Consider the following 15,933-nt stretch of genomic DNA (forward strand, 5'->3'; position numbering starts at 1 on the left):
AGACACTGGATGTCTTCAGGACAGTGACGGTGTTAAGACAATCGGATCTCCTTACTTGCTTAAAAGAACAGAAAACTTTTCAGTGAGGAGAAATTATCAGCAATTTCATGCGCCACTGCAAGCACTGCAACCACCATGAAACAGGATGCGTGCGCAGTGGTGGAGAGTGAACCGAGCCTGGTTTGCGTAAAGACACCTGAGTGACCAACCTGGGCTTGCTTCCTCATGAACTGGGTCTTGAAGAGGAGGCTGTAGCCGTTGCCCTGCCCCGGCCGGGGAGAAGCTCGTACCATGGACGACGGATCCTGTAGCCGAGGTGCCATGGCTGGACTCTGCTCCTGCAAGGCCACAGAGAGAGAGAGAGAGGGACTCAGACGAGTCTGCACAGCACTCGCAGCCAGGAAGGGTGGCCATCTTCCACGGCCAGTCAGAACACTGAAACTATGCATGGAAAGACCCTATCCTTACCCCGGTGCTTGCCTCGTCACCTACTGTAGTCACTTTAGGAAATTTCTGGAAAAGAAGCTTTTTCGAGTGGTAAATTAAACACTTTTTCAGGATGTTTCTGACAAAAGCCCTCCAGCTGTATAGAAAGAAATGCAACCGCAGTTCAGTGTAGACCACCATCCATTTTAATAAACACCTTTGTCCAATATGCATTGATTTTATCATCATTGCAATCCTGTACCACATAAAAAAAACCTATATTTTCCTTTTATGTGCACCCTGTAGGTCGATCTGCTCCAAAAACATTTTCAAGTGTTATTTGTATACCTTCACGTTCCCCTTGCTGAAATAAACATGGCTGTGTTTCCTTTCAACTAGGGGGAACCGAGAGTGAAACTATTCAAGTTCCTTCAGCCTATCCTCATACTTCAAAGTTAACCAGAATCTCAAAGATTTACATTTTTACTTAAAGATTTCCAAATTTTTTTAGTTTAACTTACATAAATCTCAGACTATGGTCATATTACATAGCTACTCCCCTGGGCTGAATTTTTTCTTTGTCTTCGAAGTTTAAGGTTGGTTCCTACTTAAAACATACGAAGGGCTGTCTTTGTAGACTGTGTACTGTCTGTTTTTTTTCCCCAGTCAACAAACAAACCAAGAAAGCTAAACAGGTGTAACACAAGCCCTCCAGGATGCTAATATCTTGGATTTCGTAACTCCCACCTCGCCCCCTGTGCTTCTGGGTTGGGCTCTGGGATTCCCTGAGCCTCACCAGGAATAAGCTGCCTTTCAGATACAGAAAGGAATGGACTTCCACCTTTATCAATAAAGACATTTCAAAATTAACTGAATTTCATACAGTCCCTAATATTTGAAGCATATAATAAGACATGTTATGCAGCCATCCTCAGTACTGTACTTGAGGACAGCTCTTAAGAGTCACTTACAGAGGACAAAACGCAACATACTTCTCCCTACTGTATGATACCTCAGGATATATCGCCTGCCCTCCCATAAACACGCTCTCAAGTTCACATTATTATCTTGTAATACATTGCACTGCCTTCAACACTCAACTTGACAGGAGCCAATTCAACACTTTGTGTCTTTACTGCCTTTGCAGCAACTTCCTTAATGAGTCTCGATGCCTGTGAAAAGGAAATCAGTGAGAGAGAAAAACAATACCATGGGAAAGAACCTAGAAAAGTCGAGTGATTGGGCAGAGATCCCCACAGATATTGGAACCTTCTGAAAGGATGCGGGAGAAAAGCACCACTCGATCGTAAGGGGGTGCGTCTCCGTTCCCAAGACGGACAGACCAGAAATAAACTCATCGGCAGCCATTTTTCCTCTGTCTGTTTTTGTTGGCCAAAGGAACTCCCATTTCCATCCAGCAACCCCAGTGCCATGGACTTCCTTTGCGTGGAGGAATGAGGCCTGTGTGTCTCCTGCTTTTTCGGAATACTTGTGAGCAGGAGATAAAAATAAAACAAAGTTTCATAAGGCCTAAAGAAACTGAACTCTTGACTGGTGATAAAAAAGGAGAGGAGGAAAAAAAAATCAGGAAGAAGCCGAATTAGAGGCAACAAGCAGAAATGTTTCCGGGCGGTAGTTACCATCCGCCTAAACTGACCCCCTTACCCTTGAAATAAATTCTTTTGACAAACCCATTTTCTTTGAGCCAGGAGGAGGTTTTGACTGTCCAAAATAATCAATTCTGAGAATGCAGCATTCGGTCATGAGTGAACATTGAGCCAAATTAAAATCTGTATTTTGTGGTAAATGTTTGGCTGGTTGTGTAGGAAATGGGAGAGGGAAGAGAGGCGTGTAGTCTTCTGAATCCCCTTGACAAAAGCTGGCTACCCTCCATAACTGGACCCCCATCTGAAATAGGGCACGTGATTAAACTGAACTGATACCCAACAGCGTGCTTACAGACTGCCATGGCCACTAGACAGCCTTGAAAACAATGGAAATGAGCAGCACCTCCCTCTAACCAAAGCGAATGGGATCTTACAACTTCCATCACCCACCACCGTAACCTCTACAGACATCCTAATATAACACTGGGATGCTCTGTATACACAGGGTGCTTACAGAGGTACCAGGCCTATTCAGACACCTACTCTGAGAGCCAAAGTACTGAGCAATGGAACTTAAGACATCCACAACCGTGAGGAATGTGATTCGGTGGACAGAATCTCTCTTCAGAGGAGAGGAAGATATACTGGCACAACGTGACCTCTGTCTGTGCCCCTGTCAGTGTGCATCCTCTGATGTCACGTGCCATTGTACTTGAGAGTATGTCCCCTGGCCCCAACTGTCGATGTATGAAATCCCACTGCAACAAGAGGCATGGTCTACACAGTACAGGTGTTTCATTAGGCCCATTTACTTTAATAGCCCCCTGTATGTCAATCTGTGCATGGGTTTTCCCCACTCAAAACAGGAGTATTTGCCACCAGCTGTCTTCAGTAACAGCAGCATCTGGAGTATAAATAAATGCTGTCAGTGTCGAGAACTGACCGTAATCACATCCCTCATAAGCAATACTGCAGCAGCAGTTTGAAGAGTGCGGTTTTGAAACTGGGTGATGTCATGAGCTAAACATGTTGGCTGGCCTCGCAGCGCACCCAAACAAAGCAAAGTCAGTGCTGCGCAAAGTTCGACAAAGTCTGCTGTGTTGACAAAACCCTCTCTCTCACAGACCTCTTGTCTGTAGGTTTAAAGTCGGCCCCCTTTTCACCTAGCACAACACCAAGGTGGCCTTCCAAAGAATGTTGCACTAGTAAAGTCCTTCCTTGGTTTGAAGGACTCCCAGCCCAAGCCTTACAGTCACATCTGCCCCAGTGCTGCCCTGAAAGCCTCTGCAATTTCAGTGCCTGTGTTTGGCTGGAAGCCGGAAAAGGCTATAAAAGGAAACAGCAGTTTGGTGTGGAAAAAAACAGGAACTGCAAAACTGAGAGACGCTAACTGACATGGACACACGAACCTTGGGAATTACACGAGGGGTAACTTCCTTGTAGCAGTGTTGGGAAAAACATTTTAAAAAGCCTTAACTGGTTTGGCGGAACAGGTGGAAAAAGGCACAGTAGGAGGGATTCGGTTCATTATTTTAATGAATCAGGACGAAAACGCAGTGCCCTCGTTCTCCTCATTCCAATGCAGGCAGAGACCCCTTTTGGTGTCTGTCGAACAAGCTGCCTCTAGGGCTGAGCTGCAGGGAGGCAGGGAGACTGACTGCAACCAGCTCTGAAACGCCCAGCTCCCCTCTAAAAGAGCCATTTAATACAACTCTGATCGTTCTGATGTGGTGCTTGGGGCTCAGTTTTCCAGAGAAGCAGCCAATAAAAGGAGGCCTTTCTTCCAGTGACAAAGAGTTTCCTAACGGAGAATGACAGACAAACAGATCCAGCAGTCACTCAGACGTGAAGGACTCCTCGTGTGTGTGTGGCACTGGCAGTTTTGCCATGCAGGCAAACATACAAGGAGAAGCTGAGCTTCACTTCTGAAAATAAGACTTGAAAACAGGCGTGCGCATGCGAGAGGGTAGGTTTCCATTTGCTCTGTGTTAACAGTAAACATGCTGCCGATGGCAAAACCTTGGCCTTGGAACAGTGGCTATTGCCAATGATTTCACAAGGTAGTGAATATGATATCACAGCAACAGACTCTTTACTGTTGGACTGTTGTTTTTTTACTGTGGGTGTCCAGCCAGCTCCTTTCCTCCTTCGATATCATTACAGAGCTGACAATATGGTTGTCACGCTGTACAAAGCCAGTAGAACAGGCTGGCTTCTGAATTAAACACAGTCATCTTTTTGGCATCTTTTCGGAAAATGGGTTTTGAATTGTTCCTTTGCAGTGAAAGGTCGCGCACTCAGATGACACAGACACAAGCTACCCACATCTTGCTGTTGAGATCCTAAACACTGAGCACTTCTGGACAGGAAGTCAGTACTTGTCCCGTGTCTTGTGAAGACTGAAAAAAAATCTGCCTGCTGTCTGCAAGCACAGACGTTCCCCACTCTCCTTCTCCAGGTGTCGGAAAAGTGTTGTGGAGGGAGACAGAGACCCATTACAGCCCAGATGAAGTGACGAGAGGCCTATAAATGCAGCTGCTGTGAAGAAATATTTACAATCCCAGCCTAACAGCAGAGGCTGTGCTAAAATTATGTCCATAAATACTGTGAGCTGTGCATTTTGAACAACTGCAGCTCCACTCAATAAACCTCGTCTGTGGTCTAAACGACCAGAGAGGAGCATTATTATAAATGTGTCGCCTTTTCTCTGACCCTTAAACGGCTGGCCATTGCTCCTGCAATATGTAACTCTTCATTGCTGCAGTCATTGAGTCACACTCGCACAGAATATTCTACTAACAGATGCCTCGCAAAAGGATCCCAGATTCCTCCATCAAGAAAAAGGTGTTAAGTGTTTCAGTGTTTGGCATTAGACTCAGTGTACAAAGCTTTACCAGGTTGACTTTGGAGCTAAATTCTTCAGTTTAAAAAAAAAAAGGAAAAGCATTGCTATACACACCAAACATTAATCATGAAACATGAACTGCAGACCCGCAGAATATGATCCAATTCCTTTGAAATACAATCAAGTCATTAAGGTGACTTTCACAGAAGAGTGACTGCATCGTTAAAGAGTTCGGTAAACCAGACTGCCAAGCCAGGAAGATTTGTAGCCTGGCTGGGAAAGACTGACAGTGCCCCCCGCAATATTCACGACACTTTCAACTCTTTCCCTCGAAAACAAAATGAATCAGAAACTGGAGCTTCATAAAACACAAGCTGTGCTAACAATCTTTTTCCTCTTAAAGTGAAGTCACAAGGTAAGATCCACATGCTGGGAGTCTTATCTTAAAGTGGTCTTTACCACCGGGCACCATGTAGCACTCTTTGCCTTCCTTTCAGTTTAGTCTAGAAAAAGACGTTTCTGTAACGATTGTGTGTGAGAGAAAACCAGTACGCCATCTCTTGGACTCAAAAGAGATGGACTTTTTTAAACAAAATTTGCTCGTAGGACAACGTGATGAAAACATAAAATGAAGTTATTAAAATAAAACGAAATTAACAGAGATGGAAAAAAATCTCTGTCTTGCCCGAGAACGCCACAGCTGTGACTGGATATGATCCAAGTAGTAACATGATCAAACAGTCCTTTCCTAGCCTGTAACTGAGTTTCCTGTGAGTTTCACAGTTCAAATGGAGTTCCTTTAAATGGCATGTGTAACTAGTTTTCTTTAAGACATGAGATGCTGACAAAATGGACCCTAAAGCTGAAGTGTGCGTGATTTTAAGGGGGGGGGAACGCACATAATGAAAGCAATTACTTGCATTTCACTTTTTTGGGTTCTGCGCTTGGCCGCAGAAAAAAGCTGTAGATAAGGAAAAGTAAACAGGCCATCAAATTATTAAAATACAATTTTAAGAACATTAAATAAATTAATAGAATATATTTATTTATATTCAATATAATATAAGTTATACCAGGTAATTATTTAAGAATTATTAAATAGAATAATTATTAAATAATACCAGGTATTATGTCACCTCTTGTGCCTTTAGTCACACTGTAACCTTCTAATACATTTACTTTCCTTTTCTGTTTACCTAGTCGTTTACAACCTATCATACACTTCTGTGTATTTTTTTTGTGGCACGGCAAATTCTACTGTCTTAATATATTCAAGCATTCTACGGAATTTTAGAATAGTTCATCACATCTAGTTGAAGAAAGTAATGAGGTTTGCATTAACCCTTAGATTTGTGTTTCTTTGAGTCCAATATCACCCATGTGACCACTGAAATACCTGTTCTTGCTTCTGGCACATAGGTCTGTTAAATTTCAGCCTGTCATACCACGACAGCTATTCACATTTACCCAATATTATATGATACCCCACAATATTCTTTTGTCTTCTCTAAAAATCCAATAAACAAATTATACACACAAATTCATTTGTCAAATGCCTTTCCAATCCAGTACTGAATTTGACCCAAGTCACTTTATATTAGTAGTGTGCTTTTAGACGACTTTTTTGTAATTTCACAGATTTACTTGCTATGCTAGAGTTTAGATTTATTGATAGAGACAAGAAAGAGCTGGAGCCCGAGATCTGATTCCTGTGGTAGTTATCTAACGACCTCACTCAAGGCTGAGGTCACACCTCTTACTCTTTATCCTTTTTTCTGAAATACCAACTCAGCAACCTGAAAGCAGATCACATCAGTCTGTTCACAACAGTTCATCAGTGATGCACGATGTTTGAGTCCAAGCAGGCCATTGATCCAGAGTTTATTTAGAAAGACATGCATCATTTCCTCATCCAGCAGAGGAAATGCGTTCTTTCCTGTAAGTTAACAAGTGTCTGGATCATCTGTGACCATCTAGAAGTTGGCAACAGGAGACCTCACAGGGCTAGAAGCCTGCCATGCTCTCTGGCTGACACTAGATGGCATCCCCGATTCCTTTCTGTGCGAAAGGCCTCCGGTGCGGAGCAGCACTCTCCCCTCAGTGCTAATCCTGGGTGGCAGCCATTGTGTGTGGCTGCTTATCTGCGATGGAGGTTAATGAAAGCCACTGTCTCCTTTCATCGCCAGTGTGGCAGCCCCTGCCCACCCTTCCTTCTGCACAGCTCCAAGGAAAACAAGGTGTAGCTCCGCTAAGCTTCCTCCTGGTCCACTACTGCACTGCCCTGGCTGCCGCAGCAGTCGATTACAGCTTTAATTAGAAAATACACTTTGGGGGCGGGGACAGGGAGTAGACCATTTTGTGTGGAGGCTATAGCACTCCTTCTTTTTCTTTAACAGTCTTTCAAAAGACCGCACCAGTAAAGAGTTCATTTTTCATTTCATCTCCATCACAATACTCAGGTCTTTACCGGTTTCAGTTTCTGTTGTCCTAATCTTGCTGACCTGCCCAAACAAATGCGATGTGAAAGTGCATGTAATCGGCTTGGCCTGTTCCTTCTTTGTTCCCAGTGCAGTCCACAGCGCTCACGAAGGCCAGTGCTAAACATGCAGCAAAACTTGAGTGGTCCCCTCTAGAAGCAAGGCTGTCAAGCAATATGAAAAGCCTTCCTGGTACGCTCTTGCGCCTACTAACCCCACCACTTCATGTGGCCGGTTGTTTGATTTACAGTATTGCTTTCATTCTGCGGTTGAATCCACAAATTGGACCAACCTGGCCTGAGCAGAAAAATGCAGACTAAGATGTTCCACAAGTACCTTTGCCCAAAATGTCTTCCTGACATGAGGGGATAAACTACCTATGGCAGGGCCAACAGAACAGGACTTTCGGTTTTGCATCTTGTGTGCCGGAAGGAGCAGAAGGAGGTTCAGTAACTCCCTTATGTTGTCGGCGAGTCAGTGGCAAAGCCAGTGTTTCAATCAGGAATTAACCTTAAAGAGCTGAACCACATACACTCACTCCTAAGTGAGCAAGTGAATAATATACAGACCTGATCATTTTCTTCTCTTTTTGCTACCTGTGCCCCAGCACTTTCGACTCGCTTGGCATCTCCTTACATGGTGACGCACAGCGTACAAGTCCGTGTAGTCTGACAAGACTGGATATCAAGAGGCAGGGTAAGTTGATGCACGTCAGGAGTAATTTCTGTGATCCGCTTGAATGATCTGCGTGTTTAATTCTGTTTCTGTTTTCAGGGATTCTCACGGTCTGCAGACTGAAATATTTTTCACCCCTAAGCTACTTATAATTCTCCACTCGGCAATTGCTTGTTTGCTTTCAAAGAACCCCCTCCCTTCCCCTCTTGCTGCTGTAAATGCTAGGATTAAAGTAATTGTACAAAAAGACGTGAAACCACTGTTTGCCTGAATGAATGTGCTATCTGAATAAGATTCCCTATTCTTACTACATTTAAGGCACTTGATTCTAGTTTTCTAGTTTGATAAAAAGAGGATGACTTTTTTTAAAAGATCTTTATGAAACTGCCTGTGATTGGGTTTGGCTAACCATTTTCGAAACACTTCAAGGTTTCATGAATAATAAAAAAACAAACATCTCACCAGGAATTCGCTTTGAAATATAACACCGCCTTCATTGTTTTTTTTTCATGTTTGTACAGACTAAGGGAAGGAGAAAATCATTTTCTTGTACTGTTGTGCTGAGTGACGTTTCTACAGAGGTTAAGTGATTAATACTTTGTGTGTGTGTTCACCCGGTGATGAAGTCTCCAGTTCAGAGACAGACACAGTTCTGAGATGGCCTGACTATTCATGTAAAGCGCAGCCTGCACAAATAGAAGGATGTGTGTTTGACTTCTTCACTCTTCTTAGAGAGCAGGAATGCAAAGTCAGTTACCTTGGCTCATGCTATGGACTGCTGTTTTTTAAAGAAGCCAGTAACTGTTTCACATACTAATAAAAGGCTAGTATTTGGTGTAATGCATGGATATCTTTTGGATACTGCTAGGACAAACATTTACTATAGTAAACTGGTATATTGATGTACATTGAACGCAAGGCAAGTCATGTCATTTTTAATCTTGTGTTTTACAATCTCCATGCAGAGATACCAATTTAGCTTTTGAAAAGGAATGTATTAAAAACAAATGGAAATCTGAATGCAGCTGTTTTTACTATACGTAAAAGGAAGAGTTTACACCAAGAGCTGTGGGTGTTTGGAACAAGCTGCCAAACAGTGTGGGGGAGGCTGCCTTAATGGAACCTTTCAAGAAGTAACTGCGCGAAGTTCTTGGATCAATAAGCACCTGCCAACCGAGAGGAAGTTGGACTGAACCACCTTCTCTCATTTGAAACTTTTGGGATGTTTTTACAGCCCATTTGACTCAACCCCAAATGAATTCTTCCCATCTCGGACCCAACCTTAAAAAGCTTGTTAAGAGTGTTGTTCCAGATGTTTCCATTTTCTTCCCCTTAGTTTAGTCACTGAAGACTGGAAAGCACGCATCCTGGAGCGGCTCACCTGGGCTTATTCACCTTTACCAAAGAGTTCTCCTTTCAGAAGTACTCTCCTCAGTCCAGATAGATTAGAGTGGATTTTTTATCTCTGCTTCCCCCAGGTAAATGGGCTGAAAATGCCATGATAGGACCTGATAAACTGTGGCATTTCCCAGATTCAGCAGCAGGGATATACAAATCTGGCACCAGAGCCCAGTATTCTGGACTGGCACAAAGTAACACCACTCCGCTAAAGGAAACTCCATTCTACATTCTGTTAGATTCTGCACTGCGAGACTGCGAGTTTAAATCCCAGGTGAGGCTGTCCCCTTGGAGCCAGGTTCTTCAGCCAAATCATTCCAGTAAATTACCCACCAATACAGATGGTGGCAACTGAAATTTGCTTTTGATAAATGTGTCAGCTAAATAAATTAACATAACAAAAGCAGTGTCCAGGATCACTGCTAACTTTTGCTGCCTTAACAAAACCTCACATTAGGCACATCAAATTATGTGATCATAACTTAGGCTTCTGAGAAGTGAATGGCCTTATACACATCATGTAACCTTGGGAAGGTATGAAACTAAGACAGCACTCAAAGAGAAACCAGATAGGCCTGACTCTAAGGCAAATGCTTTATAAGCAAGCCTGTCTGTTAAAAAAAACAACAACTGGTAGATCCAGTTTTAAGACGTATTGGAAACTAAGAGACAGAGATAGTGTTATGGAGCATTTTTAAAGCATTTTGTAGGCAATTTAAATAATATTCATTATAATCCTATGTAATAGTCACCTTCATCTGTTATAATTTCCCACTCTGACAGTGAGTGTGTTGTATATGTCTCCTGATTGATGAGGTTCCTGCACACTCTAGAAACACTGTGGAACACCTGAAAGTTAAAACACCTTGACGTGACTCCTGTCTGCACCCGTTAGCCACTGTACAATCTGCATTCAGGTCTGCATCTAATTTAAATGACTTGTAGTTTGATAGTATGGAACCTTGTACTTCAGTTTTCTGTTCCAGAAGTACAAAGAGCTTGGTTTTCTTGCAAAGAAACAGATCGTTTGATACTTAGGAGTCAAAGGAAGGGATAGGAAAGAAATGAAAAGATAAGCTAAGCAAAGGCCATTAGCCAGGGTCTCATGCCTTTCTTCCAAACCTCTCTTCTATTTAAGAATGGAAAGGGTTAAATCTCACAGACAACAGCGCTCCACTCTGGAGCTTGTTAAAAAGCATACAGGCAGTTCCTGATTCATGAGGCTGATTCGTTACTGATAAACGGTGTGTAAATCAAAAACACGCAAATTAAGATCTAATTTCCTATAATACATTTATTTAGGGGAGGGGTATGTTTCGAGTCTATTCCCAGTCAGGGTTCAACTCCCAAATAGAAACAATCGCACACTTTTATTCACCCAAAATGTTTAAATAGTGTGCACTAAAATGTTATTTTTAAACAAAAAAAAACTATTAAAAACCTAAAAGTCCACAAGATGAATCCAATAGCAACAGAAAGCCGTGCAGCAAACACAGTCTCCTCTCATTAAGGAAAGGATTGTTCGATGCTTCCTCTTTGACAGGATTTAAAGCAGCCAAGATAAACGTCTCTTTTTTTTAACTCCCTGCAATTCCATGGCTCCGGTTTGCTAAATCATTAAAAAACATTTTAATATAATGGATGCTGTAATCACTGTAGCTCTTTTTTTTCCATAGTTTTAACTAACATACCCAGGAGGTACATTACTGCAGTGGCAGAAGGTAATTTGACTCGCCTCTTCTGTTGACTTAAACTGCAGACAAGCTCCACTATAGGACAGAAGTTCAATGAGTTTGCTGGACTCTGATCACCTCTATGGGGGGAGTCAGTCTTAGAAGCGTTCAGTCTTTAATCCCATAGTTGATAGCTTTGCACCATTTGGCCCCTCAGCCAAGCACAGGCACTACATGTCTGAACCTGTTCATATCAAGCCAACATGATACTGTTTGGGCCCTCCTGCAGGTAGTCATTCCCAAGAGGGCTCATTTAGTGAAAGTCTCCACTTGGGGACATAGATGTGATTACACAGCATGGAGATTTATCTGGCCATGTCATCTGCTGACTGTGGCCTGAGGATGCTGGGTGTTGGGTCATACTGAACTAGTGCAAACGCTGGCAGGAATGGATGGGGTGGAGCTGGGTTTCAAGGAAGAGGAAACTCACACAGGCCTGTGCTCTCTTTAACCTGGGATCCCTATGGGTCTGTGGCTTTACCAGTGAAAAACGGTGAACTCCAAAGACTTCGCCCTCTAGGTTTCTAAAGGTCGTGAAGAGAAGTGAGTGGCTCAACAAAGCCCACGAATCAGATAACGCATGATTGCGGTCCCTCATCTCTCGCTGGCTGGTGCTGGCTTTGTGGCGACAAGGCAGATTGAACAATAATAAATTGCTCGACTCTAACTGGTGAATGCAAAAGGATGGGTTTTTGTTGACACTTAAAAGCTTTCAAGAAAAGAGAGGCCATGATATAAGAGGTGCAGGACTGGAGGATTCCTGAGAGTAAAACAAGGATTAGGAACATTATCATTATCATCAAGAAGCCAATCCCACCTAGGCAGGGCCCTGAGACCAATGGGCTAATTAGGTCAGAGTCTTAACTGTGATGGACACAGGATGCTAATGTGATTTAATGGCATGGAATTCGACAGTGAAAGAAAACATGTAATGCAGGCCAACAGATGTACACCACCGCTGGTAAAATTTTATTTATGAGAGCTTTAAATAAGAATTAAACAGAATAAACCAATTTTTCCAGCCTTGCTCCTTTAGGGTTTTTAAATGTATTCACTAACCAGCTAAGGATCAATTAATCTCTACTCTAATGAAGTCAACAGTTAGTCGAATTAATCCAGTGAAAGGAAAAACATCCACATAACCACAAAATGTCCCTACTTGGCTATTTTCACCTGGGAGACAAATAAAATCAAACTTCCCTTCTTCTGCAAGGAGAGCAGGAAAATAAAAGAAAGGCCTGCTCTGAGCAGAGTGACACCACCAAGGCTGGAATTTGTGTAAACAGATTTTCACTGTGGCCAAGGCAGGGCTGCCCCATCATCACCCACACTGTCTCCTGCAACACTGTGAGTGTTGGGTTACGCGCGGGTTCTTCCCTCTGTCAGTCAGCCCTCAGCCCTGCCTTTGAAGCCTGTAAACAATCCCTGGGCAAGGCCTCTGTAAAAGGGAGGCCTAAATTAACCTCACCAATCCTGGCACGCACACACCCTCCCATACCCCACTAACTGACAACACACCGTTCAGAGCCTTTGTTGACATCAAAGGTTTTCTTCTCAGGCACCTGCATAGCAGGATCCAGGCAAGCCACACAGCAAATCTTAAAACTAATTTAAGATCCTGCAGTAGGAGAACCATTTTTTATGTCTTGCTATTCAATAATGTGCAGTTCCTCTTTGGTTTACAGTGACAGCATTTGACTAGGGATGACGCATGTTGTTTTAGAATCCAGCTAAAATATCTGATTCAGAGTGGCATAGCTGGAAGTATGGCCTTCAGTGAAAGCTTGCTGCTCCTTCAATGTCATATGAAAATAGATTAGAACTAGGGCTGAAATTCTGTAACATAAGATAAAGAACACATTGGGAGACGTGAATAAAACTAGGTCTACTGTATGGAGCAGCTACCTAGCCAAGATCCAAGCTGTTTTGTTAGGGTCCTTGTAGAATCCACCAGTCAAAGCTGTTAGATAAAGTACTAGTAACTGGATAAGGGACCAAGGTTTAAAGGCTTATTCTCTGGGTTTGCAACCTTCAGCCTTTACCAGACTTGTAGGTCTAAGCCTAATACCTGCAAGCAGCTATTTTACAAGCAGCATGGATGTCCTGAACAACATATCAAGCTGAACTCTGCATGGCATTCCCCCGAGATATTTCAAGAAACGGCCTGTTGGCATCTTTGAATGTAGCAGCTACTAGCGAGACAGTGACAAATCAATCAATCGGCATTTGTAACGTTTGGCTTTTTGGTTTCTGACAGAGCACAGCAAAAAAACGCAAAATCGCAACTGAGAATTTCCTTTAAAAAAGGTTGATCAAAAGAAAGAAGTTTTCAGTATGGATAAATGCATTCAGAATTGATCACAGCTAGAAAGAAAAAGGACAGGGAATGCTTAGCAGGCAAGGGAAGGTTATGTTTTAATTTTGTATTTTTCCATCCTTGTCCATTTAAGCTGCCCAGGGATGCCTCTTTAACTTTTCACATTCTGACCTCAACAAAATAAAACAGGCTCTGTATAAATCAAAGACGATTTTATTGTCCTCCTTTACTGGTCCTTCTCTGGACTAAAACATCCAACCATCTGCGCCACCCTCCTTCCTCCCCTTCCCAAAACCCTGCGTTCTTGGGGCAAGGTCATCTGGGATAGGCTAAGGACAAAACTCAGCCTAGCACTGCCAGTCCCCTGCATTCAAACACCATTTCTTTATCCACGTTGTCTGAAAACTAAAAACAAACATCTGAAAACACAGTTAAATAAGGGGGTAATTTCACTTTTGGGTAGCTGTCTTCTATTGCTCTCCACACTGTGCCGCCTGGAGACCAGGAGACACATGTGCCCTCCTGACTGTGTGGTTTCAGGCTGACTATGAATGCCATGTGGCAGTAGGGAGTTCTAGACACCTTCAGTGGTACTCGCTTTGAGTCCAACTCATGCTTTTCATTCGGGACACCCCAACATCACAGACGACAGGGAACAAGAACAATTAGGCTTCTATGTCAATCAGCCTAGGAACGTTCTCATTCAGGGTGCAAGCTGAGGGTCGATGTGTCAAGCCCCTGGCATGAAACATCAAGAATGACTCACTGCGGGGCCTCACTTCACCTAGAAAAGCATTTGATTGCCTTTTCGGGGCCAATTCTAAACATCCAATTGAAAACCAGCAATGAATGTAGAAAATCTTGCCATGTCTCTTGATGGAAAGTGCGTTTCAAAGAATTCACCAGCGAGCATATACCTTTCAAATGTCTGAACTCTTTGAAATTGTGTTCCTGCTACAATGACATACTAAACTTCATTTTACTTTGTAGTCTCCTAGACTTTCTCACATGTATTGTGAAAGATATGCACCAAAGCAGTATCGTTTTGGAAAAATCTGTCATGAATCATACTGCGTTCTTGGCTTCTATAGCCAAGTATTGTGAAAATCAAAGCACATGCAATGCATACCCCTGTTCAAAGTTCTCACACTGTTCAGAACCCCACAGCCACATTTCTAATCACAAGCTGCATCTAGGCATTACTCACACAGCAGTTAAAACCGTGTCATCTGCACACTTAGAAGGAGAGGTTACCTGCTTCAAACACCAGCCTTTTTCTATCATCGGTTTCAGGCTCAGACATGGCCTGTTCCTGCTTTCTGAACGGACTGAGGGAAGACTGGCATGACAGTGCGAGTTTCATACTTAAATATATAGCAGCCAAAATGTGTGTTTCTGGAAAGGAAGAAAGCCCCAGAGCTCATTTTTCTCTTTCCATATTCATAAACAAGTCACAGAAGAATGACAGTGAGGTAAAGCAACCTTCTACATGGAATGGAAACAACTAAAAATCTTTGACCGTTTTCTTTTCAGAAGTAGGTATTCAAAGTCCCAATAAGCAATTCTCTGGGGTCAGTCCCTCACACAGACCATGTTTCGAAAGAGAGGCCAGAGTCTCATATTTTTCGCTTGTGTGTAATGTACCAATGTTTTGTTATTAAAAAAAAACACACTTCACTCTTTCTTCGTTTTTGCTTTCATGTAACAAGACTCCTGCTGCAAATCTGCCAGGTGTTTAACTTTGTGACTTGCTCCACCTGGTAAAACAAACACTACAAATGAAACAATAAATAAATAGATCATGCCCTTCTGAAACAGTTTTTCCTTCATGGCGTTTTCTTGTTGTGTCCGCTTACGTTTCAATTGGGTAACCAATTTAAAACATTAAAATGGTTAAATCAAATATGTTCACTTTCCAGGATCAGAAACAGAAAAAAAACTCTACATAATTAACACCTCATTATCCTCTTATTTATAGCAGATCATTGACCTTCTAGATATTCTAGTTATTGCTGGGATGCAACCCTAGAACATTTTTATTGGTAGTGCTGGGTAAAAGAGGTAAGACAGGTTCCAAACAGACTTAAGGGCTTGTTGAAGGCTGATGGGAACCATTCACCAGAGCCCATCACTTCTTCAAAGAAAAGCGCTCAGTAAAGACAGAAAGCAAAACTATTTTGTAAGGATAAATCAGTTGGTAACAATAGTTACAGCTACGTGGTCGTATATTAGCTTTCAGGAGTCACAGAGCTTCAGAACAGTTTACTGGGGGTAGGGTAGATTGGAGGGGTGGGGTAGGCAGATATGCAGAAAGAAAGGAATCAGTACAAGGAGCAAGAGGGAGGGAGGCAGAAGGGAGGGGAGGGGGTGAGAATGTCGGCCCAGTCTCTTCTCTGCTGTTGTCAACAGGTGTTGCTTCAAAGAGTGGAACCTCTTTGTCGTTCCTGAAGTTGCT

The 15,933-nt window shown here is 42.7% G+C and overlaps 1 protein-coding gene across 4 annotated transcripts in view; it reads right to left on the reverse strand.

The window, feature by feature from the left end:
* The window catches only part of LOC148653783 (mastermind-like domain-containing protein 1), a 124,659-nt gene that overhangs the window by 7,679 nt on the left and 101,047 nt on the right, over positions 1-15,933 (reverse strand). For all 4 annotated transcript variants that reach the window (XM_088649162.1, XM_088649161.1, XM_088649160.1 and 1 more), the window contains exon 3: positions 210-338. In XM_088649162.1, the coding sequence (XP_088505288.1) occupies positions 210-338 (129 nt within the window). The remainder of the gene's footprint in view (positions 1-209; positions 339-15,933) is intronic.

The sequence above is a fragment of the Lepisosteus platostomus genome, chromosome 10 (genome assembly GCF_059453375.1).
Source record: "Lepisosteus platostomus isolate fLepPlt1 chromosome 10, fLepPlt1.hap1, whole genome shotgun sequence".
Taxonomy (NCBI): domain Eukaryota; kingdom Metazoa; phylum Chordata; class Actinopteri; order Semionotiformes; family Lepisosteidae; genus Lepisosteus; species Lepisosteus platostomus.